At 38.2% G+C, this 23,321-nt stretch overlaps 1 protein-coding gene across 4 annotated transcripts in view; it reads left to right on the top strand.

Annotated features, from left to right (window-relative positions):
• The first annotated feature begins 4,881 nt into the window (after positions 1 to 4,881).
• Positions 4,882 to 23,321, top strand: part of LOC100771923 (laminin subunit alpha-2) — a 541,373-nt gene continuing 522,933 nt past the window's right edge. For 2 of the 4 annotated variants that reach the window (XM_027402872.2, XM_027402871.2), the window contains exon 1: positions 4,883 to 5,081. In XM_027402872.2, coding sequence (XP_027258673.1) covers positions 4,976 to 5,081 — 106 coding nt within the window. In that variant the 5' untranslated portion in view covers positions 4,883 to 4,975. Of the gene's footprint in view, positions 5,082 to 23,321 lie in introns of all 4 variants that reach the window. The other 2 variants (XM_035440328.1, XM_027402873.2) reach the window with 2 other exon arrangements.

Raw genomic sequence — 23,321 nt, 5'->3', positions numbered from 1 at the left:
AAGACTTGTGAATTCCCTCTCCCAAAGACCTCCGTGCTATTCTCTCCTCTCTACCTACTCTGCATTCACTGGAATCATGTCCTCTGTCAGATCTCAGCTTGAATGTCACCTCCTCAGAGAGTGTTTCCTAACACTGTTTAAGAAGCATCATTTTACAGTTACTGCTAAACCACCTCCCTTCCTTTGTAATTCCTGTAACAATTTGTTGTAATTCATTTCCCCTTTTTACTAACCTGTCTGTTTTCCCACTTGGATGAAAATTCAGAGATAGTGATATCCAGCTTGTCTGATAAGTACTGTGCTAGCTTCTAGCTCATAGCAGGCATTTGGTAATAAGAAGAAGTGAATGGCTGAATAAAAACAACATGTGCTCCCCTTACTATTAGGTTCATTTGCTTCCATTTCCCTTGCTTGTTTCATAACAAACCCTGGTGGCACAGATAGACTGTTTATCAAGCACGGAGATCTAACCATGGTACTTCCCAGATTACAGACCTTTCCCTTTTAAATGCAAAGCCAGTATCATTTTCTTTAGCACACTCTCTGACAGTGGTCCCCATTGCCAAGGACAACATCCACACAGCTCATGGAATTGAATTAGAGAGGTCAAGCTGGTGTGGGGGCTGAGCTTTCACTCCTACATTCTAGTCTCTTTGGCGCTAGAAGGCATTCCCCGGCTATGGAAAGAGAAGCATGGGCATCATCCCAGATACAAAACCCTTCACCCAAGATGGGCTGCAAGATGGGCTGAGGCAATGGTGGTGCAGAACTTGTGGGAGTGGCCAACCGATGTCTGGGTTCACTTGAGGTCTTCTCTACAAAATGAAGCCCATGACTTACACCGCCTTGATGGGCAGAAAAGAGAGACTGGATAGCCCAGAGAACTAAAGTAGAACCAAACATGATTTGCAAATAAACCAACCAACCAACCACACAACCAAACAAATATAAACAATGAAATGATTTCTAATGATAGTATGCTATACGCATAGATAGGTGCCTTGTGCAGTTGTCATCAGAGAGGCTTTCTCCAGCAGCAGTAGACAAGAGCAGGTGTAGAGACACACAATCAGACATTATGCAGAAGAAGAGTCTAAATTGGAGGTCTCCATCAGGTCCCTCCCTTTTACGAGATTCCCGCCTGGGTCCTGTCGCTGCTTGAGCCCCCCAAATAACAAACAGAAACTCTATTACTTACAAAATGGTTGGCCAATGTCTACAGCTTCTATTGGATAACTCTGTTTTAGGTATTAACCCATAATTATTAACACACATACACACACACACACACACATATATATTTCTCAAGGTCTTATCTTACTGAGAACACCAAACTTGCGTGTTCTATCCTCCCAGGATCACATGGCAACTCTCCAATACATTTCCCAGAATCCTCCTTCTCTCCTAATCCCACCTATCTGGCTTCCATATTGGCCTGCAGTGTTTTATTCATTAACCAATAAGAGAGACACAGAAGGACATCCTCCATCACTTCCCTTTGGAGATCTTGGTAGTCAATGGAAGAGGGGAAGAAAAGATTGTAGGAGTCAAAGGGATGCATCAGGAGAACATGGTCTACAGAATCATCTAAGCAGGGCTTACCTGGGCTCACATGGACTGAAGCAGCAAACATGGGGCCTGCACAGGTCTGCAACAGTTCTGTGTATGTGTTATGGCTGTTAGCTTGGTGTTTTTGTGGGACTCTTAGCTGTGGGAGCAAGTGTGCCTCTGATTCTTTAGCCTTCTCTTGGGACTCTCTTCCTCCTATTGGGTTGCTTTGCCCAGCCTCAATATGAGGACTTTTGCCTTGTTTGATTGTACCATTTTGTCCTGTTTGGCTGTTTTCTCTTGTAAACCTTCTCTTTTCTGATGAGGAAACAGAAGGGGAGTAGATTTGAAAAAGAGGGCAGGTTGGGGGAGCCAGGAGGAGTGGAGGGATGGGAAACTGTGGTTGGTATGCATTTTATGAAAGAAGAATCTATTATATATACCTAGACACCTTTAAATACCCTTCTTTGAAAAGGAGGAGTCTAGTTTTCAACCCATTGCATAGTTCTCTATTCATTCACCTAACTTGATGGAACACATGATTAGGCCATACATAGCCTTATATATTCCCATTCCTTGAGCTGTCCCTTCAGTTGGCCAAGCCGTAAGAATACTCAGACTACCTTACGTTGCCATATGTCTGTTTAGAAGCTAGAAGTGTAAAGTAATCCCAAGGTAAGAAGAGGGAAGGAAAGTTTTTAAATGAAGAGAAGATTAGCAAACCTGGAAGTGGAAAACAATAACAATAATAATAACAAATCCCAGTGAAACCCAAAGGTTATTCTTTGAAAGCATCAGTAGTATTTAGAAGAATCTCACTAGACTCTTTTATCTAACTGTTGCCCTTTCTCCCCAACCATCTAACTGAACAAAACATAGTTTCAAACATCAGGGAAAAGAGGCCACCATAGCAGACTTCACAGACATTAAAAGAATAACGTATTTAATCTAATTGCAGTCAAAGTTCCTATTATCTCTTTTATAACACTAGAAACCAATGAGTTAGTACTATGGACATTGCAGAATCAAACATACTTTTGTGATCCAACCTGGTAATTGTGATCTTGGGCCCCAAGGATGGGAACAGTTATGCACATGCAAGTACCTGGGCATAGATGTTTATAGGAACTGTTAGTACTTGTCCAAGTTTGGAAGTAATAAGGAGGTTTAAAAAAATCAGTGATTGCTACAGACTTGGGGGGGGGGCGGGGGAATGAGAAGAAAGATGAATTGACAAAGCAGGGAGTAATGTTAGGGTAATGAAATGACCCAGCATAGCATATTGTCCAAATCCACAGTCATAGGAGGTAGCAACTTAGTAAGTATGTGCTGAGCAGGCTGACTGATGACGGTGACGGCATAGGTAGATCAGTTGTACCTCCTCCTTGAGGAGAAAGTTGGAAATAGAGGACGCACACACCACACAAGCCCACTCATGCGGGTATGTGCAAACTCCTTTTAACTTTTGCTTAGTTTCTATCTGAATCTAAAACAGTTCTAAAACAATATAGTAAAAATGTTCAGCTTTATCAATAAAAGCATTTTATCTAAGCAATTACACAAAAATACAAAAGCCTAGAATAGTTAAGTGCTTTGTTTTATAAAACTAGTATGGGCTTTATGTTACCTAACTTTGGAATTTATTTTAAAGCTATAGTTGGAAGCTGTAACAGACATAAATATATATCCTACAAAATGAACTTATTTTAGGGGGAGGGGAAACGCCACAGTCACCAGCTGAGGAAACAATACATTCATGTCACATGTTGCCTCTGTGTGTGTGTGTGTGTGTGTGTGTGTGTGTGTGTGTGAGAGAGAGAGAGAGAGAGAGAGAGAGAGAGGAGAGAGAGGGAGAGAGAGGAGAGAGGGAGAGAGACAGAGAGACAGAGAGACATACACAGAGAGAGATTGCCTAAACCTTTTCTTTTTCCACAGACAGCACCACAATGTACTTGAAAGAATCCATGGACCTGAAAGTAGAAGCTTAGACATGCCTTTAGGAGGGTTCTTCATGAAGAAAGGATCTTGGCTCTGGGTTCTCATTAGTCCCTTAGGAGATTTACTTCCTATTCTACTGAAAGGAAATTCATTGGAAATACTGTAACTTCTAAGCGGCCTCTTAAAAATGGATATATATTAACTATAAACTAAAAAGGAAATAAGCTATGTATATAACTACATGTACTGTAATATGGAAATGCATACATAAGCTTTCTTAGTAGGCAAAACAGAATATATTAATAGAGACTCCAGTATCATATACAGAGTTGCAATCAGTGATAGGAGTCTTGGAAATGTTATATGAATTTTGGTGAATTAGAAATCCACAAAATATTGTCTCAGTTGGCTTAATTGCTTCATCCTGTAAAATTAGGAAATGCAAATTTTTATTTTCAAGCAAATGCAATCAGATTTCAAATATAAAACAATTCCTTTCTTAACAAATATCTACAGTATTCCCCCATGCCTTTAATACCACACACACACACACATACACACACACACACACACACACACACACACAGAGACACGGGGGGGGGGGGGCGAGCTCATTTAGAAGTCCAAGAGGAGGACTTGATCTTGATCCCATGTTGCATTGATGCAAAGAATATCCTGTGCTTCCTAAAACCTATTTAGTTGCTATTTGATGTCTTATTGAGAACCATTAATCTTGACCTTATCAGTAACAACCTGGTATGGCGTGGTCATCTGATCCTGGTGACAGAAGAACAAAATACTGTTCTGTTGGGTTAAAGGGAAGAAGCCGCCATGACTGAAAATCCTTGCAGACACTTCATCCCCTTTTAATAATGTCCCCTGAGTACAGGGCCAGATTCTAACCAGTGGAGTGATGAGAACCATTTCAACAGAGCTGACATAGCTTCAGCCTGCCACCCCCTGCTGCTGCCTGGACAGTCACCTCCCAGGAGGAGTGTCCCCACAGGCAACCGCAGTCCCTTAATGCCTTAGCACCCTGGTCTGGGGACAGCCTGGGATCACCTGGACCCAGGGCAGCTGCATAGTTTTGCCAGGACTTTCTGAGGAGCAGAAGTTTCTAACTGTACGGATTTGTGGGAGATAATGTTTTCCATCTGGAGGTATTACGCAGTCCTCAGAGTGCCTTGATGTCAATTACTTTCTTCATGCTGTATAAGTTTGGTTAAGTCTACTAAGGCGTGATTGCCCAGACATAGGAAGCACCCAGAGGAAAGGTCCTTTCAACCAAGGACCCTTTAAAGGCCCAGGCCTGGGAAGGGGTGGGGACTGTGTGGGGACTGTCCTTTCTCCCCCACCCTTGGGCGGTGGCGGTGCAGAGCTGGGGAGGGCTGTCTCCTCCTCTTTTCCCCCGCAGCTGCTCACTCCAGCCTGGGCGGACCGGAGGCAGTAACTCCGTGGGCTCCTGAGGAGGGGATCTGCTCGGGCCACGATGACAGCGGCCGGGGTCCTCCTGCTCCTGCTCTTGGGGACGCTGGGAGGCTCCCAGGCGCAGCGACCACAGCATCGGCGACAGTCCCCAGCGCATCAGCAGAGAGGTACTGTCCAGGGCGCCCTTTCCCGGGACCGCTGCTCCTAACTGGCTTCAGCTGGCCAGAGTCGGCTGGCTGGGGACCACTTTCTTGATTAACTTTAGGCAGTCCGCTTTCAAGCACAAGGGGCCAGGACTCCTGTAATCTAAGGGTCAGATCCAGGAGTGAGAGGTGCAGGAAAATTACCTCCAAGAGAAGGGGTACCAAGCGCTTTCTGCTTTTTCGCGCTCTAAGTCCTGGAAAGTGTTCTATGGAAAACTTTTCAAAGTTCCCAGGGTAGGCTTTTTCCAACCGAGAGAAAACGTTTCACAAAATTAAATTCCACTCCTGCAGAGGAAGGCTTCCCTGAGCCGTAGTTTATCTTAGAACTTTAAGTAATTTTTTTTTTAACTTTAGGATCGTGTTTCCAATTATTTATATAGAGTAGTTTAGTGTAAGAATAACACATCCATCCGCACTTTGAGAAATTTCCTCTCGCTTGAAATACAGACTACACCTCTGTGTATTTTAAGACTGCAGGGGATCAGATACACATTTCTGTGGCTTTGTGAAACAACTGTTCAGTACAACTAAATTATTCTTATCAGCAAATCTTCATGTTTCCGTGCATGTCTTTCAGAAAGCTCGGGAGACTTTGCAGGGTTATCAGAAATTTTTAAAAGATGCACACTCACAGCGTTGAGAAACATAATTTGTAACACATTGTTCCGGGACGTATTTCCCAAAGCTGGAAAACTTGAATCAAAGTAAAAAGCATTTCAGTAATATGAGAGCTTTGTTTTAAAGTATTTGCCCTCAAAAGTACAAAATCTAGAGGAAAAAGGGCTTTGGAAAACTGGAGGAGGTTGTAGTAGAGTTTTGAAACACAGTTTTCTGTTTATTAATTAGCTGGAATCAAGCCATGTCTAATAGTCTCTGTGTTTGTTCTTGTGGTAGTCTAGCACTTTCCACACTACTGTTTGAGAAGACACAAAGAGATATACTATGGTCATCATTGTAGTCTCTGATTATATATAGTTCCTAGAATAAAAATGACTTCCAGTTTCTCTAGATAACTTCCTTCTATTCTCACAGAGGTGAAATGAGTTCAATGTGGCGCAAATAATAGAATTACTGGAGACTGTGCTCTGGGGGAAAGTGTGGTTGGCAGTTGGTTTGAAAAAAAATGCTACATTTAACCTTCTTTCCTTTCTTCAACTGAGATTAGCAACAGGTGGTACTTCATCACTGTTGGGCTTTGGGAGAGATGGGCTGGGTCTGTGCACTCTTCTCCACTGGAAATCAAGCAGAGCTTCAACCCTGCAGTGTAGTCACCAGCTGAGTTCCTGAGAATTCTTTCTGCACACACATAGTGTATTTTCTCTCCATTCTCTCTTCGTACATCTATTTATTTACTTTTTTTGTGGTGGAGTACACACATGGTGGTGGTATATGTGTGGTGGTCAGAGGTCAGTTTGGAAAGTCAGAACTTTCAACATCTGAGTTCCAGGAATAAAACGTATGTCATTAGGCATAGGCAAGCACCCTTACCCAAGGATCCAATCTCCTGGCTTTGTTAATGTCATTGTTATAGCCATTTGTTGTAGTTATTGCAGTATATTTGGAGATTGGCTCCTGGGTAAGTGATTTAAATTTATTAATAATAAAAATATATTTAAAATTCATTTATTATGGCTTAAATTAGTGTGAATGCCTTATAATTTAATGTACTTATATAGAAGTCACATAACCTTGTATTATGAGATCTATTTTCATCTTCAGTTATCATTATTCCCACAGGACTAATTTAAAACCTAAGGCTTGGAGTAGTGGCCACAGAGGTTCGCATAACTGATGAGAATATTCTTTTTATAAACTACAAGTGTACACAGTAACGTTTATGCTCACATTTCCTTTCCATGGAGTCAGGGTCTCTTTCCTTTTTCTTTTTCATACTGCATATCAGTTAGGATCACTAAGAATGGTTTGACAAGAAATGTTTTCTTGGCTACCATCAACTTTTCTGGCTTTGATTATATTTACTAGCAATGACCTTTATGTCCCAGAATTAACTGTGAAGGATCTCTGTTTTCCCTTACAGACCAGTGCCAACGTCTTAAGGATGTTCACATGTGGTGTATTTAGACTTTGTAACACAGTGGTTCTCAACCTGTGGATCATGACACCCTTGGGGAGTCAAAAATACCCTTTCCCGGGGGTTGCATATCAGATATCCCGCATATCAGATATTACATTATGATTCATAACTGTAGAAAATTACAGTAATGAAGTAGCAACAAAAATAATTTCATGGTTGGGGGGGGTCACCAAAACATGAGGAACTGTATTAAAGGGTCACTGCATTAGGGAGGTTGAGAACCACTGCTCTAATGGAATTAGAAACTTACCCAGATTTTATTTATTTGCCACTCCCTTTCCTTGAAAATATTGCATATTTTCTATAGAATACTGAGTTATAGTGTGAATATCAGTGATTCAGTTGTTTGATTGTATAGAAAAATTTTCACTATCCTGTTAATATAAAAAACAGGATGAGTCAGTCAAAGTGAATCTACCTTTCAGCAAAGCAGAAAATAAAATGATCTCAGATATTCACATGATAAATATAGAAAGGTGTAAGCATAACAGTATGTAATCTGCAATTGAGGGAAAAATAGTTTCCTGTGAATATTGTATACCGAGTGCAATCAATCTGGTACTATGACAGTTTCCTTATGTCTCTCTATAGAGGAAAACATACAATTTAAGTTGTCAGAACTTTAGTTACTCTAAAGTTAATCTGTTTGTCTAAATTTGGTTGGTGGTGAATAACAGGTCCAGAAATTTCAGAGGTCTCCACACCTGGACCATGGAGCCTGCAAGAAATTAGTTTATTACTCATATCCAGCTGTTAAATGATTCATTCTCTTCTGGAAACGTACTGTGCCCCTTATAAATGTGCAGGAATAAGGGTGGAAATACCACTGTGAATTGCAGCAGCTTGAGTGTGAATATAGAGTCTGGAAGTGTGGCAGAGAAGTCAACTTTCATCTGCACATAGAAGCAGACAAGGTTAACAGAGTTGAGTGCCCGACTCATAAATCCACAGGCAGGGGGACAGCAGTTATGGCTTTGAAAAGATGTTCACAGGAGACATAGTCCAAGGGAAGGATTTTCATTGAAGAAGAAGGAACGAAAGGAAAGGGAATAAAAGACGCCTTCAGACCTCAAGGAGTTCTTACATGAAAAGGGTTGAGAGGGTCTGTCTGAATTGGGTCCATAGAAGAATATGGGAAATAAGAGGGCTCTACTCCAATAAAAAGAGGAATCTTGCTCTGTCTGCCCTGTTACACTTACCACTCATTCCGAACAGTTCAGCAGTAACTAGGAGCTCCTTGCCTCTGAAATGTCCACCTGATGATAAGATGCACAGCTGACCAGGTGACCCGTAGGAGATCCTACACAGACAGGAAGTTACAGCATGTGACATTTTTAGTCCTGCTTCAGTTCCAAGATCCTGGAATTATAATTCATTGTTTTTGGAGTGAATACTTGTCTCTCAATCTCTGGATTCTTAAAAAAGTCAACAAAATGTGAAATGTGTTTAAATGTGTATTTAGATGCCCTCTGGAATTTAAAATAAAAACATGTTTGGGACAAACCTTTCTTATTTCTGGCAAAAATACTTAAACATTTCACAAGGAATTTCCATATCACTGAAAATTGCATGGTTTTAAAACATAATTTGTTATACAATGTGAAAAAAGTTTATAAATGACATAAGATATTGTCATGGGGTTTATTGTAGTCATAAACCTAAAGTTATTATTTTTAACCTTTGTTTTGTTACTTTCATGGCTTGATAGCTTATTTACTGTTCATTGACATAATAGTTTAGTAAAAATTCTTCGAAACAGATGAAAGCAAGAATACAAACATATTCAAAATTGACTATGATTTATATAGTAGAATTAATAAGGTTGATACAAATACTTTGAATTTCACATATGGTTGTATGAATATTTCAGTGGGGAGCCTTGAGGGTTTTTCATCCAGGGGTATCATGAAAAGTACTGAATTGCATCTATATAAAAGATGTTGGTCATAAGAAGCAAAAATTGGGCATGCTTTTTCCATTCTCCCTCAAATCACTTCCTGAAATATGGATCAGCTGACACCTTTAAATATGGTCATTGTAAAACCCAATTAGGTAACCCAAGGGTACTAGCCATGAATGGCAACATCTGAAGGAAAAAAAAAACCTTTATATTTTATGGAGGGATTAGGTAGAGGGCTATTTCTCAATGGGAGTCCGAAGGGATGATTCTGTGAGTTAAGTGTTTGCTGTCCAACATGAGGTTCTGAATTTGGAACATTGGTGCTCATGTAAAAGCCAAGACTAGTGGTCACTGTAACCCCAGTTCAAGGAGCAGGAGAAATGAGGATTCTGCGGGTTCTTTGTCCAGCCACTGTAGCAGGATTGATAAACTCCCGGTTTACTGGGAGACCTTCTCTCAGAAGTAAAATGGAGACAAATAAAGGAAGATACTAACATTGATATCTGACTCCCACATGAGCACGCATATATAACTGCCATACACACAGATAAAATACAAACCCACACATACACACACTCCAAATTTTTCCAGATAATTTCTACTATACTACAACAGCTGTGAATAAAAAAAATGTACTTGATGGCACATTTCCCAACTCATAAACCTCAGCTCTATTCATCTAAAGCAGAGAGTTACACATCTAGTAAATCCTAAATATTCTGACAATGAACATGTTAAACCTCTAAGATTGAAGCCACTTCTTTTAGTCTAAATAGACATAATAGGAACTACTAATAAGTAAACTTTGTAACATACCTCACTCACACCTTTCTTCATAACTTATGTTAGGATTAGGAGGTCAAGTATCTGTCCACAATGGAAATAGAAGACCTAGTAAGCTCACAGAATGGCAACCACCTTAACCTGGAACATATACTGCAAAGTCAGTGGAGTGATTGCCTGTTTAAATTATAGAATACAAAGGATTCAAACTGTGCTTAATTCATGTCAGCATGGTTCTTCAGTAGGATTCTACTCTGCCGTTGAGCAGAGTTAGAAAGATTTCCAAGTAGAGAGGGATAACAATGACAACAACAACAATAATAAATTGTGATCCCAGGCCACCTACTAAGTTTGCAGGTCTTAATTTAACAGTTTAGAGTCTGAAAGGCTTGCTACCATTCACATAAATTATTTTCCTTTTAATTCAGAAGATGGATTTGAGTATGCCTATGTTTTTAAATTGAGTAGGAAGCAGATATCTTAGGTGGAAGTTTAGTTTTGGTTAAAAAAGAAACAAGATGAAAGAGGAAAAACAAAACTGATTAATGCAATATTAATATCAAGTTTGGTGTATGTAAATCAAACAGACAGACATAAGACTGACACGCAAATCTCTATCCCTGTGGAGATTATATTTAGTGAGGATAAACATGGGGCGACAGGAATATGGTGAATATATAATGAAGTAGCACAGCCATACAAAACAGAATATAGTCTATGATAGACACCTGGACAAGCATACAGAAGAGAGATAGGACTCTGCAAGAGCAGGGAGATTGACTACTAGTGTAAATGGGTTGGGAAAGGTTCATCTTATGGAGAAGGTCAACTTGAGCAAATGTTTACATGTAGAGTAGAATGTTACTGCAGATGTCAGGTGGAATAGGTATCCCCAAGCAGGGAGCAAAATTGGCTGGGCCCAATGATAGGGCTCAAAGAAGTAACATGAGCTAGATCACACACTTCAATCACTGTAAATCTTTTGCTTTGAGGTCAAGTGAGATGGAAGGGGTACAGGTTTTTACCAGAGTTAATAAATGACAGAAATAATGCCTACATCTTTTCCCCCTTTTTAAAAATTTAAATTAGAAACAGCTTCTTTTACATGTCAATCCTGGCTCCCTCTCCTTCCCCTCCTCCCCTGCCTCCCACCAACCCCATAACCTACCTCCTTCCATGGGGGGATCTTCAAAGTCTGTTATATCATTTAGAGCAAGAACTAAGCCCTCTTCTGTGTGTCTAGGCTGAGAGAGTATCCCTCTATGTGGAATGTCCATAGTCCATTTGTATAGTAGAGATAAATACTGAGCCACTGCCAGAGGCCCCATAGATTGCCCAGGCCTCCTAACTGACACCCAGGTTTAGGGGGTCTTGGTCCGTCTTATTCTGGTTCCCCAGCTATCAGTCTGGGATCCACGAGCTCCTCCTTGTTCAGGTCAGCTGTTTCTGTGAGTTTCTCTACCTTGATCTTGACTCCTTTGCTCATCACTACTCCCTCTCTGCAACTGGATTCCAGGAGTTCAGCTTAGTGTTTAGCTGTGGGTGTCTGTTTCTGCTTCTATCAGCTACTGGATGCAGGCTCTAGGATGGCATATAAGGTAGTCATCAATCTCATTAAAGTAGCCTCTCCACTATTGCTTAGATTGTTAGTTGGGGGTCAGCCTTGTAGATCTCTGGACATTTCCCCAGTGCCAGATTTCTCTTTAAACCTATGATGGCTCCCTCTATTATGGTATCCCTTTTCTTGCTCTCCTCTATTCTTCCCCTGATGCAATCTTCCTCCTCCTTCATGTCCTCCTCTCCCCTCCTCTTCTCCCCTTCTCTTTCTCCTAACTCCCTCTTTCTTCCCCCAATGCTCCCAATTTGCTCAGGAGATCTTGTCCCTTTTCCTTTCTCTGGGGGACCACGTATGTCTCTCTTGGGGTCCTCCTTGTTTACTAGCTTTTCTGGTGGTGTGGATTTTAGGATGGTAATCCTTTGCTCTATGTCTGAAATCCATATGAGTGAGTACATATCATGTTTGTCTCTTTGTGACTGGATTACCTCACTCAGAATGGTTTCTTCTAGTTCCATCCATTTGCCTGTGAATTTCAAGATTCCATTTTTTTTAATACCTACATAATTTCTCATGTAGACACAGCTCACTGGGACTATACCCAGTGTCCAATAATAAGATTATTTTCTGCTTATCTCTTGTCCCAGATATCCTGTGCATGGAGGATGGTAAGTGATCCCATGTTGTAGAACATTCTGCCTCAAAACGCTTCTCTGTAAAACTCAGACACCTGATCTGTCACTTCCTTCCTTTTGTCACCATTAATACTGTCCCACAATTCAAAGTGTTTCAGTGCCTGCCACAGTAAATGCTTTTTCAAGGGACAGCTACAGCTCTCTTTAGATTCTGCCAGTGCACTCAGAAATACACTGTGGACTTCGAAGGGTAATTTTCACTTGAATGCACTTTAAAACAAAAGTAAGCTATTTTCAGTCCCACATAGATTCATCTGTTCTCTGGAGTTGCCTTTGTTATTATCCATTTCAATATCAAAGCTAAACTTTAGACATCATTGTTAAAGTGACAGAAAGATATATTGGTCTGATGACCTCTTTTATGAAATGAACTTTGAAACATTGCCTATTTTATGAACAGAAGTTTATTCTCTGTTCTGTTTCAATTTTTATAAATACTTTAAGGATCACTGTAAATCTTATAGTGACCTTTGGACCAAAGTAATGCCATTGGGCATGATTTAGTTCTGTCATTTAAGACAAAAGTTGTACAAAAAAATTGCTTAGCTTTTCCCTTCGGCCTTCTCACTTTCATTCACCTTTAGTACCCTGCTTGAGAATAAAATATGGTAGCTGAAAGAAATGGTTTTAGCATTACACTTTTAAGAGGAAATTTGGAGAAAATTCCACTTATCATCCTTTGTCTTAAAAGGCATCGGTAATTACTATCTAAGAAGTTTTGAGACAATCTGAATTTACATGGAGAATGAAAGCTAAAGGCTTGTCAAAGATATGTAACATAGATTAATTTTTCCCTAAAATCATCTTTCATGCTGTTTTTCCTTTTTGAGGTAAGGCTTCATGTATCCAATGTGTCTTGAAATTGGCTGTATAACCGAAACTGGCCTTGACCTCCTGATGCTCCTACCTCCACCTCCCAGGGTTGGGGATCACATGTGTGTGCTACCATACCTTTTTGAATTATCTTGAATCCAAGGCTCTGACAACCCAGGATCTTGCACATGTTAGCAAGGGCTCTACTACTAAGTATAATTTGGAGAGTTTTTTTTGCTAGTTTTTTATTTTATTTGGAGATATGCCATTTAGAAAAAGATGATGAAGTCAATTCTATTTGGGAATTCTTTCTCATAACACCATGAGGAGCTTAATCTAGCTCAAATAGCAAGCTAATCTATGCAAATTCTGAATCATGAACAGTGTCAGAGCTCTGTGGTGGCTGGCACTTAGGCTAGGCACCTTGTGCAATGCTGAAGTGTTTCTCTGTGTATGGTTCTCTCATCTGAGTCTGAGCTGCCTATATTCCCAAGGCTTTTCCTTCAACTGCTCTCGGGTGCCAGATGGTTTAATTTGGTATAATAGTATTTAGTAGATTGTGTGCATTAGCATATTTACTTACATAATGGTGAGTTGATATAATTATCCTTAGCTTATAGAGGGACAGGGATAGATGTCCTGCAGTCTTTCAAGGACAAAGAACAATCCCAGGGTAGTTTTAGACTTAGATGTTCATTTTTGTTTTTCTGATTTTATAAATCCTAAGTTATCATCTCTTTTGGAGATTTAGATGTTTATTTTAATAAAACACCTTGAATAAATATCTCTCTCTGTGTGAGTTATGTTATTTTAATTTGAAAACAGAGAGCCATGAGACTGTATTCTTCAGAGGCCATCCTCATTTAAACTAATATACTCACAAAACCATGTGAACATATAAACATATGTAACTAACTAAAACTATGCATCAATCTAATGATTTATTAAATTTTAATTTTATATTGCTAGGACAGTGGTTCTCAACTTGTGGGTCACAACCCCCTTAGGGGGTCTAAGGTCCCTTTCACAACAGTCACCTAAGACTATCTGTGTATTAGTTATTTGCATTATGATTCATAACAGTTTGAAGTATCAACAGCAATAATTTTATGTTTGGGGGGTTACACAACATGAGGAACTGTATTAGGGGTTGCAGTATTAGGAAGGTTGACAACCACTGTTCTAGGACTTGGATTACTGTACTAGAAAAGTATTAGTTGATTATATATAGGCTTTTCTGGAGCTACTTCTGCAGGTTAGAAACAGTAACAGTTGTTATGAAATGTACTTAATAATAAAAAATCACTCAACTTGTAAATGCTGGTGAATGAAAGAACAAGAGTTCTAAAAATTCAAAGAATGGTTAGGCTAAAATTTCTACCAGAGAGAAAGAAGCAAAGCACTGTAAACTTCATAAAAATATTCAGACTTTTCCTTGCACGTGAACTTAGTGGAGATATTTTTTAAGCTGCTTGTGTTTTGGGGGCTTGTGCATAGGAGCATATCAGTATCTACCGCCTGTTCAGAGTTAGATCATAGAGTCCTTCATTAGTACACTTAGTATACTGTCTATTGATTTATGGTCCCTTAGACCACAGATATTTTTATATTTACAAAACATATTCTTCATAGAGTATATATTTTTATATGTTATATTTATTTGTTTCTTCCCCAAAGTCTTCATAGTGGTCACAATGTACAAGCTCATTACCTGATGTGCTTTTGTAATGATTAAGTAAGACTTACTATATGAAGGAAAACACGAAGCAGTGCAACTGAGATGATGAGGAGACCTTGTCTCAATTATCTGTCAGGAGGTATATGGGAAACACAAAACATAAATCAGCATCTAGTAGGTCCTCAGTGATGGGAATTAATCTAAAGGGTGACATAGTGCCAAAAAAAAAAAAAAAACCTAGCTCAACAAAATGTTTTCCTCAACACTGTGGCCTATCAAATTCAGCCAAGATGATTTGTTAAAAACTTTGTGAAAGAATTTTGTTCTGCACTTGAGGCAGAAATGTATGAATTCAAATATAATTAGAACTTATACTGTAGTAATCTGAACTTTGCAGCTTGGCCTATAATAATTAGTACTGCATATCTCTTGATACTTTCAATTTTTATATATATTCCCTTGTTTTAGAAATAACTGTGAATAGGAGAAATATAGACTTGAAAGAAGGCAAAAATATATTGATAGGAAAGTTACTACTTAACTAATATGAAAATTTTGATAGATGGAGTTTATCTTATTAGTTACACAATTGAGTTAGAAAATACATGTGAAAATGATTGGCAGTGAATCAATGCTTGTTACTTCTGTTTGCTTTTTCCTTTGAGTGTTACACTCAACAATGATATTTTCAGTACAAATGAAAATAATTTTGCTTTCAAAAACAAAATGTCCTAAACATTTTAGTACATTTAGTACATCCAAAGAGACTACACATGGCAAAACTATTTCACTGTAAAGGTGTTGAAAAAAATCAGGCAAGGTTACACAGGTCAGCATGGGAGATAACAGGAAACACAAGCTTCTATAATTAACTAGTCTTTGTTAGTAACTCACTGTGTGAAGTGATTTGAAACAGACAGAGCTATGTAGACATTAGGAATAGATTTTGACTCTGCATATATTTCAGGTAAAAGTTGATCAATGGTTTTAGATGTCTCTCAGTTTTAGATACTTGTTAACTAAGTATTGACAGAACATTTTTATAGAACCCTGTAATAAATGTAGTGAGTTTAGAAAAATACAACACAGAGATTTTTTTTTAAGGTTAGTATTATCCTAGCCCACGAAATATCTATCCTTGATTGACATCTGCTTTGGTTAGACGTAGAAAATATCTCACTATAGTTTGTTTATATTGATTTTCATTAAGGGCAGATAATTGTCTTGAAACACAGTTTTAATACAAAATTGGACAGGGAGGTATTTTTTAAAACAAACAATACAAATTAATTGTACAAAATAATGGGTTTTGGTTTTTTGCTTGTTTGTTTGGCTTTTCAAGACTGGGTTTCTCTGTATACCTGATGTCCTGGAACTCTCTTTGTAGAACAGGCTGGCCTTGAACTCAGAGATCTGCCTACCCTCTGCCTCAAAAAAGCTGGGATTAAAGGCGTGCACCACCATTGCCTGGCACAAAATAATGGTTTTCATTATTTCCTTTTTTATAGCTGTACATAATGCACACCTTTTATATTCGTTCATCAAGCCATCTTCTCCTCTATCTCTTCTACTTGGTTCTTCCTCTCCTCAAAGAGTTTCTTTCTGTTTCCACCTTTTAAAAATCTAGATTCTTCATAGGAGAGAAAATATTTTCTTTCCTTCTTTTTTGTTCCATGTCCTAATAACAGAAAAAAGTTAATTGGTATGAGAGGTAAACTTTTAAAAGCAGACATCTCATCTTTATTAGTTTTGTAAATTATCCTGGATATATTTTATGTATAGGTAATAGGTGATGACATGTTTTACAATCAAACAAACATTCTTTTCCCTTTTTGTCTTATAGCCTTCATTACATTGAGACATATTCTTCCTATTCTAATTTTCTTCAGAATTTCTCTTTAAATTGAAGATAGATTTTTTTCATACAACAGGTTCTGATAATGGGTTCTCCTTCCTCAGCTTCCCCGATCTTCTCCAGCTTCTCACCTACCCAAATCCCCGTTCTTTCTTGTTCTTCCTCATTAGAAAACAAACACGCATCTTAAAAAATAACAACAAGATAAATCTAAGTAAAATGAAAATAAAGAAACTAGAATGGTATCAAACAAATAGAGCCAAAGAAAAAGCACAAGAAACACATAGGGACAAAGAGATGGAGATGGAGATTCACACATATCAAAAACCCACAAACAAAACTGGAAACCATGATGTATAAGGGAAAGGCCTCTAAGGATTTACATATATATATATATATATATATGTAGAGAGAGAGAGAGAGAGAGAGAGAGAGAGAGAGAGAGAGAGAGAGAGAGAGAGAGATGGGGGGAGGGAGAGAGAAGACTCCAGGTGTGAATGAGGAGAAATAGTTTTGCACTAAAGCATGAATATCTGTTAGTGTCACTTATTCTTTGTAGTAAGTATAGTTTAATGCTGTCACTGTTTATTGATGTTTTGTTTAAATGATCTGTCCATTAATGAAAATGTGATCTTGAAGCACTTACCAATTATTGTGAACTCCATCTCTTTCTCTTAGATCTAATAATGTTTCCTTACTTAATTGTGTGCTGTATTATTGGGTGCATATATAGTTATTATTGTTGTTTTCTCTTATTGAATTCTTCCTTTTATCAGTATATAGTGGTTCTCCTTTATAGTTGCCTCTTTTGTCTTTATGCTTTAAAGTTGGTACTTCAAAATCCATTTTATCTGACCTAAGTCTAGCTACTTCTTAATTTTGTTTTGTTTATTTGTATAACTTTTTATAATCTTTTACTTTTACTTTATGTATTTACTGAGCAAGTTTCTTGTAGGCAGCATATTGTTTGCTGGGTTTCCCTCTCTGTTTTCTTTTCAGCTTCTTGATTGATAAATTTTATCTTTTATATTCAAGTTTTTTACTGGTGAGAATTTAATCCTGCCATTTCATTAATTGTTTTCTGTCTTTTAGTTTTCTGTTCTCATCTCTTATTTGTTCTCTTGTTCTCTCTTTCACTTTTTCACTGTGGTTACTGGATTTGATTCTTTTATTTGCTTTACCAATGAGTTTTATTCTTTCATGTGCTTCCATGATGTCAGCTTTTACTTCTAAATGCTCTTTAAACATTTCTTGTTGTATTAATGTAGCCATAATGATTGTCTTCAGAATTGCTTGTTCTGGAGTGCTTATTTTAAAATAATTTCTGAAAGATAATTTTCTTTGCAAAATTTGACAAGGGTCTCATGATAATGCTTTGGATAACATATCAGGGTAAAGAATAACATCCAATTGGTCCCTTTTTGATGCTGCTTGAGTATGAGTTCTACTAATGAGGCTCCTGGCTGGCAGAACCATTACTTCTACAATTATAATTTTGCATCAGAAATCCAGCTCATGTGAGTATTAAACATGCACAACTTGAAGTTAGATTTTCTAGAGATTTAGCTCTTGTTGGCTGAGTGATGTTTGGGGATTATTTAGCTTCTTTCAGTTGCTATCTCCATCTTTAAAATTGTAATAATAATAATAGCTTTCTTAGAAGAGTAGTCTTGGGATTACAAGGAATCTAGGGCTTAATAGATATCAGAAGACAGTGACCAAGTCATTATTTAAAATGTTAGCTCGGAGTGATGTTTTCAGCATGACCAACTAGAGCTTTGACTTAAGACATGCAGGAACTAGCCTGGTTTGTCATAGCTTTTGTTTGATTAGAGGTAGCAACCTGCTGGTCTGAGCTGAACTACCCAGTTTCAGATGGTGGTGCTATCTACTTCAGTTTGTTACTTGGTTGTTTACTTGGCTTCTCAGAAGGAACTCCTCCCGTACTAAGCATAAGTACTCGGTGTTCTCTTATTTCCCTTTTTTCTAGTTTTCCCTGGCTTGGAAAATAACACCAATACCCACCTATTGAATAAAATCAGACACATATATTTTTTATTTCCTTCACCTCCCACATCTAAATCATTAAGGCTCCTGTCATTATACCACTAAATGTTATTCCATGTACATGCATACATTTTTATCCCCACTGCTTCCTGCATTGAAGCACACTTTTCTTCCCTATGAAGCTACAACAGCTGCTCTTTTAGTCTTCCTTTTGCCCTGTTTATAATCAATTTTCCAGGCAGCAGCCAGAGTGAACTCTGAAAAGAGAAAATCATATTAGATCTACCTCCCCCTAAGGTGTTCACAGAATTCCAATTTAAGGAGATAAAAGCTCCATAGTTTACAAAATTATTTGTGGGTGAGCCCCTATGTCTTTTCTGATGTCAACTGTTTTTTTTCCTCCTTTTATTTTTATTAGAAAGAAAATTATTTTACATGTCAATCCAAGGTCTCTCTCCCTCCCCTCCTCTGCCCCCCAACTAACATCCTACCCATCCCATACCCTTTCTGCTCCCCAGGGAGGGTGAGGCCTTCTATAGGGGATCTTCGAAGTCTGTCATATTCTTTGGGATAGGGCCTAGGCCAACCCCCTTATGTCTAGGCTCAGGGAGTATCCTGGGGTGGGATCCTAAAATCCATTCCTATGGTAGCAATAAGTACTGATCCACTAAAAGAGGCCCATAGATTTCCAAAATCTCCTCACTGACACCCCCATTCAGGGGGTCTGAATCAGTCAACTGTTCTTTTCTGTTACATTTCAGCAGCTATGAGGACTTCTTCCTATTCTTTAAACATGTGAAGATTATTTACATTCAATCCTTCTCTCCTCTCCTCTCCACAGTTCCTTCAGCATGACTTCTTTTTTAATATTTATGTTTCATCTACTAGTATAGCCTTTCCTGAATATTAGTTTAAGTTAGTTCCTATTGTGGACTTATCTTTCTGTTATAAGTTCCTTAGTCACAATAATATTTCTTTAGAATAATTTTATTTCTTACTTTTCTGTCTGTCTTCATCCACCATTGGAATTTAAGCTCTAGATGAGTCTTCCTCTCCAGAGCCTAGGGAATACTATACATCAGTATTTCTTGTTTTTGAAGAGGGCTGTGTTTAGTCTCTTCTGAACGTAATTTCACGGACTAAGTCAACCTATAATTTATGTATGTTAAGTATGTCTTGCTTATGATTTCCAGTTATGTAATATAAGAGAAGACCACTCCATTCATATTTCAGACTAACCCATAACAGCTCCTGTTACAGAATAACAGAAGAGTTTTTAAGCAACTAGTTCTTCTTCCATGGGCTTCAGGATTTTAACAAATAGAAAACAATTCCACACATTTATGATGATAAAACTTTTGTTGTTGTCATCATTGTTGTTGTCATCATTGTCGTCGTCGTCATCGTCGTGGTCTTCTTCTTCTTCTTCTTCTTCTTCTTCTTCTTCTTCTTCTTCTTCTTCTTCTTCTTCTTCTTCTTCTTCTTCTTCTTCTTCTTCTTCTTCTTCTTCTTCTTCTTCTTCTTCTTCTTCTTCTTCTTCTTCTTCTCTCCTCCTCCTCCTCCTCCTCCTCCTCCTCCTCCTCCTCCTCCTCCTCCTCCTCCTTCTTCATTTATGTCTAGCTTACTGTGACATGTGCAGGTACCCAGAAGAAAAACATGTAGTAACTAAGCAAATAACCCAGTCTTTTTTTAGCTCTACCAGAAAGCATTCCTTTTCTTTTCTTGTTTCTTCTTTTGCATGTGGTTTGATAGTCTGGATGGGTTTATTTAATGTATAAATTTCCATAAATACTGGCACACATGTAGGCAGCTACAAAAGCTCATTATCAGTAATACTCATATGATAAAGAAAATACTTTAAAGTTGAGGCTACCTTAAATCTTGCTTCTTTAGTTACAATTTTTTCTTTAGACATTCCAGTGAGAATTAAACAGCATTTAAGCTTTCGATGAGAAATGAATATTTTGTGGCTTAATCAGAACTGTTAGTTGTGGGTGTCAGCTTCTTCTTCCACCAGCTGCTGGATGAGGGCGATCGGGTGGCATCTAAGTCAGTCATCAATCTCATTATCAGGGGAGGGCATTAAAGGTAGCCTCTCCTCTATTGCTTAGATTGTTAGCTGGTGTCAACTTTGTAGATCGCCAGACATTTCCCTAGTGCCTGATTTCTCTGTAAACCTAAAATGTCTCCCTCTATTATGGTATCTCCATTCTTGTTATCTTCTATTCTTCCCCTGACTTATCCTTACTTCTCCCTCACGTCATCTGCATCTCTCCTCTTCTCCCCTTCTTATTCTCCTAGCTCTCTCCCCCTGTGTATGATTTTCTATGATAAGATGTTGAATATATTATAATTAACTTTGTAAGTTATTGGTAGTAAAAATTTGCATGTATATTTGAATGATACCAGAGTCTCACAGTGAAATTACTTCATCAAAAATGTTTTTGTAAGCCATTCACAATTACTGGAATTGGGTTTTTTACATGGCATAACTTTGACATAATGTAGACTTCCGTTCTGCTTCAATATAAATGGAGTTTTATTATATCTGACTCCACAATAAGTGGGTTCCAGAACCATTGACATTTAGGAGAGCTGCAGATCTTAGTGTCTTTGTATATTGTGCATTAGCATGCATTTTTTGGTACTTTCAATTCAGCTTTAAAGAAGTGGCCATTTATTTACATAGTTGTTACATGAGAGAATTCTGTTTAAATTTCATTGCATGATTTCACAATGGCTTGATTTTTTTTCCTTCTGAAACTATTTGAGGATACCTTGTAGCACAGTTGCAATTACTGTACAAAATCATATAAATTGTGAATTGTAATTTTCTTAAAGCCTCTGTAGATCTTAAGATATAATTGTAGTTTCTTCACAATATTCTTTTATTCTATACATTTAAAAATCAAAACGTTTGTAGACAATTAAGTATTATGGGCTTGGGATGTACCTACCTTGGTAGAATAATTGATAAGCATGCACAGAGTCCTGGGTTTGACCTCCAGCAACATGTAACTGTGCATTGTGGTATAAATGTCTTATTCCATTTCAGTAGCTCAATATCAGGCAGGTGATATGACAATCTGTCACATAAAATGTGAAGTATTTTGCTTGCAATCCCCCCTCTCTCTCTCTTTCTCTCTGTCTCTCTCTCTCTCCCCTATTAGGTTGTTTTCCCAAGTTTAAGGGATAGAGCTTACTGAGAATAAAATCTTTCCCTGGATTACATATTTTTGGAATGTATTGTTTAAGATTTTGCTCTGTGGACCAGAAGGAGAAATCTGGGATGAAGGCAGCAACAAAAGAAAAGATAAATGCAACGGTTTTGAATTTGAAATGTTGACGCTAGAATCTCATCCATCCCTAGAAGGTACACCCTTGCCAGTAATCTTTTACATTTCGTTAATTTATTTATTTGGCTTGAAAGAACCTTACAGTGCAGGACCAGCAGGGCCATTTGCCTTGTAATTAGGTTAACACTGTCAGTTCTGGAAACATTGCTTCAAGGGTCTGAGATCGGAGACCAAAGCCCAAGTCCTGTCTACTCAGTCCACTGTGATGGGAGGAGCTTTGCAAATTCATCCAGGTCAATATTACCGGCTAGCACCCTGTGTCAAAATCATACCACAGCCCTCCTCTTTATCCTGGTCTGGAGAGAAAAGGGTCACCAAGTTAGTAGCTCCCTCAAAAGGCAGCTTTCTGTTTCATCAGTATGCCACCCACAGTCTCTGTTCCTCAGAATGTTCTGAGGGAATCTTCTTCATAATTCACAGCAACAGATCGGGTGTAGAGATGCCCTTGATGCAGGTTGTAATAAACATTCTTAATTTCCAACAACATGATTTCTTTTTGCCTCTCTCTCCCTAGCTAGCAATATGTGGGAGCTGAGTTTCCTGCTGAGTTTTTAAGCAGTATTGTCAGGTCAGAAACCAAGCGTATTAACAGGAAGCATGCTATTCTGCATGGAGAAGCCAGAGCATAATAAGCATTGTTAATTTAGTTAAAAGAAAGACAGCTGCTTACGATTACTCTTCTTGTGTATGTGTGGGAGTTAACAGAATAATGTCTCTTTTCCAAATTATGCATGGTTTTCATTTGCTTATATGTGACATTTAATTGAAGGAATTAAGAAGCCGAATGAAATAATGAGCTGTTTGGAAGGAAATCGGGCTATTGTTGCTCACTTAGATGCATGGTTATATAAAGTCCTAGAAACCAGATAATCCCCAAATCTTTCTTTACTGAATGTTGTATTCTGGGTTATAGTTTCCTGTGAAATACATACAAAACCATTCTACTTTCCAAATCAATATTTTTGGTGGCTATTATTTGGAGCCCTAGTCTAGTTAAGGATTTACAGTTGAACCACTGTTGTTTTCTAATATGTGATTTGATAATTGTTTAGATTATATACATCTATGCAGATGTGTATAAAGAGCTTCTTTGCAAAACAAAGTTTATATATTGAGTTCAAACCTCTCATCTCCTTTTTGCTTTTATACTCTTTGACTATTTTTCTTCTCTCTAGTGTGTAGTACCCAGTATGTGCCAGACAGCCTATTCATGTTCTCTCAACTATTCTTGACAGTTCAGAGGACTCAGACTGTTGCAATTATGACTCCACAATAGGATAGGCAGCTCCTCTGAATTGTGGGATACTTAAAAATGTCACAAAGGCACCATTTCTGCTTTAAATGAACCCTTTGTGGCATAGTTTATACCTAATAAAATTTGGGTAAAATGTAAAGGCATATGGTTTTTGACAGCACAATCACTCATGTAACTACCACCCCAATCAAGAAGTAGAACATTTCCATTTT

The sequence above is a fragment of the Cricetulus griseus genome, chromosome 2 (assembly GCF_003668045.3).
Source record: "Cricetulus griseus strain 17A/GY chromosome 2, alternate assembly CriGri-PICRH-1.0, whole genome shotgun sequence".
Lineage (NCBI taxonomy): Eukaryota > Metazoa > Chordata > Mammalia > Rodentia > Cricetidae > Cricetulus > Cricetulus griseus.
Note: the sequence above shows the minus strand (reverse complement) of the source record. Positions and strands in the feature narration are given on the sequence as shown.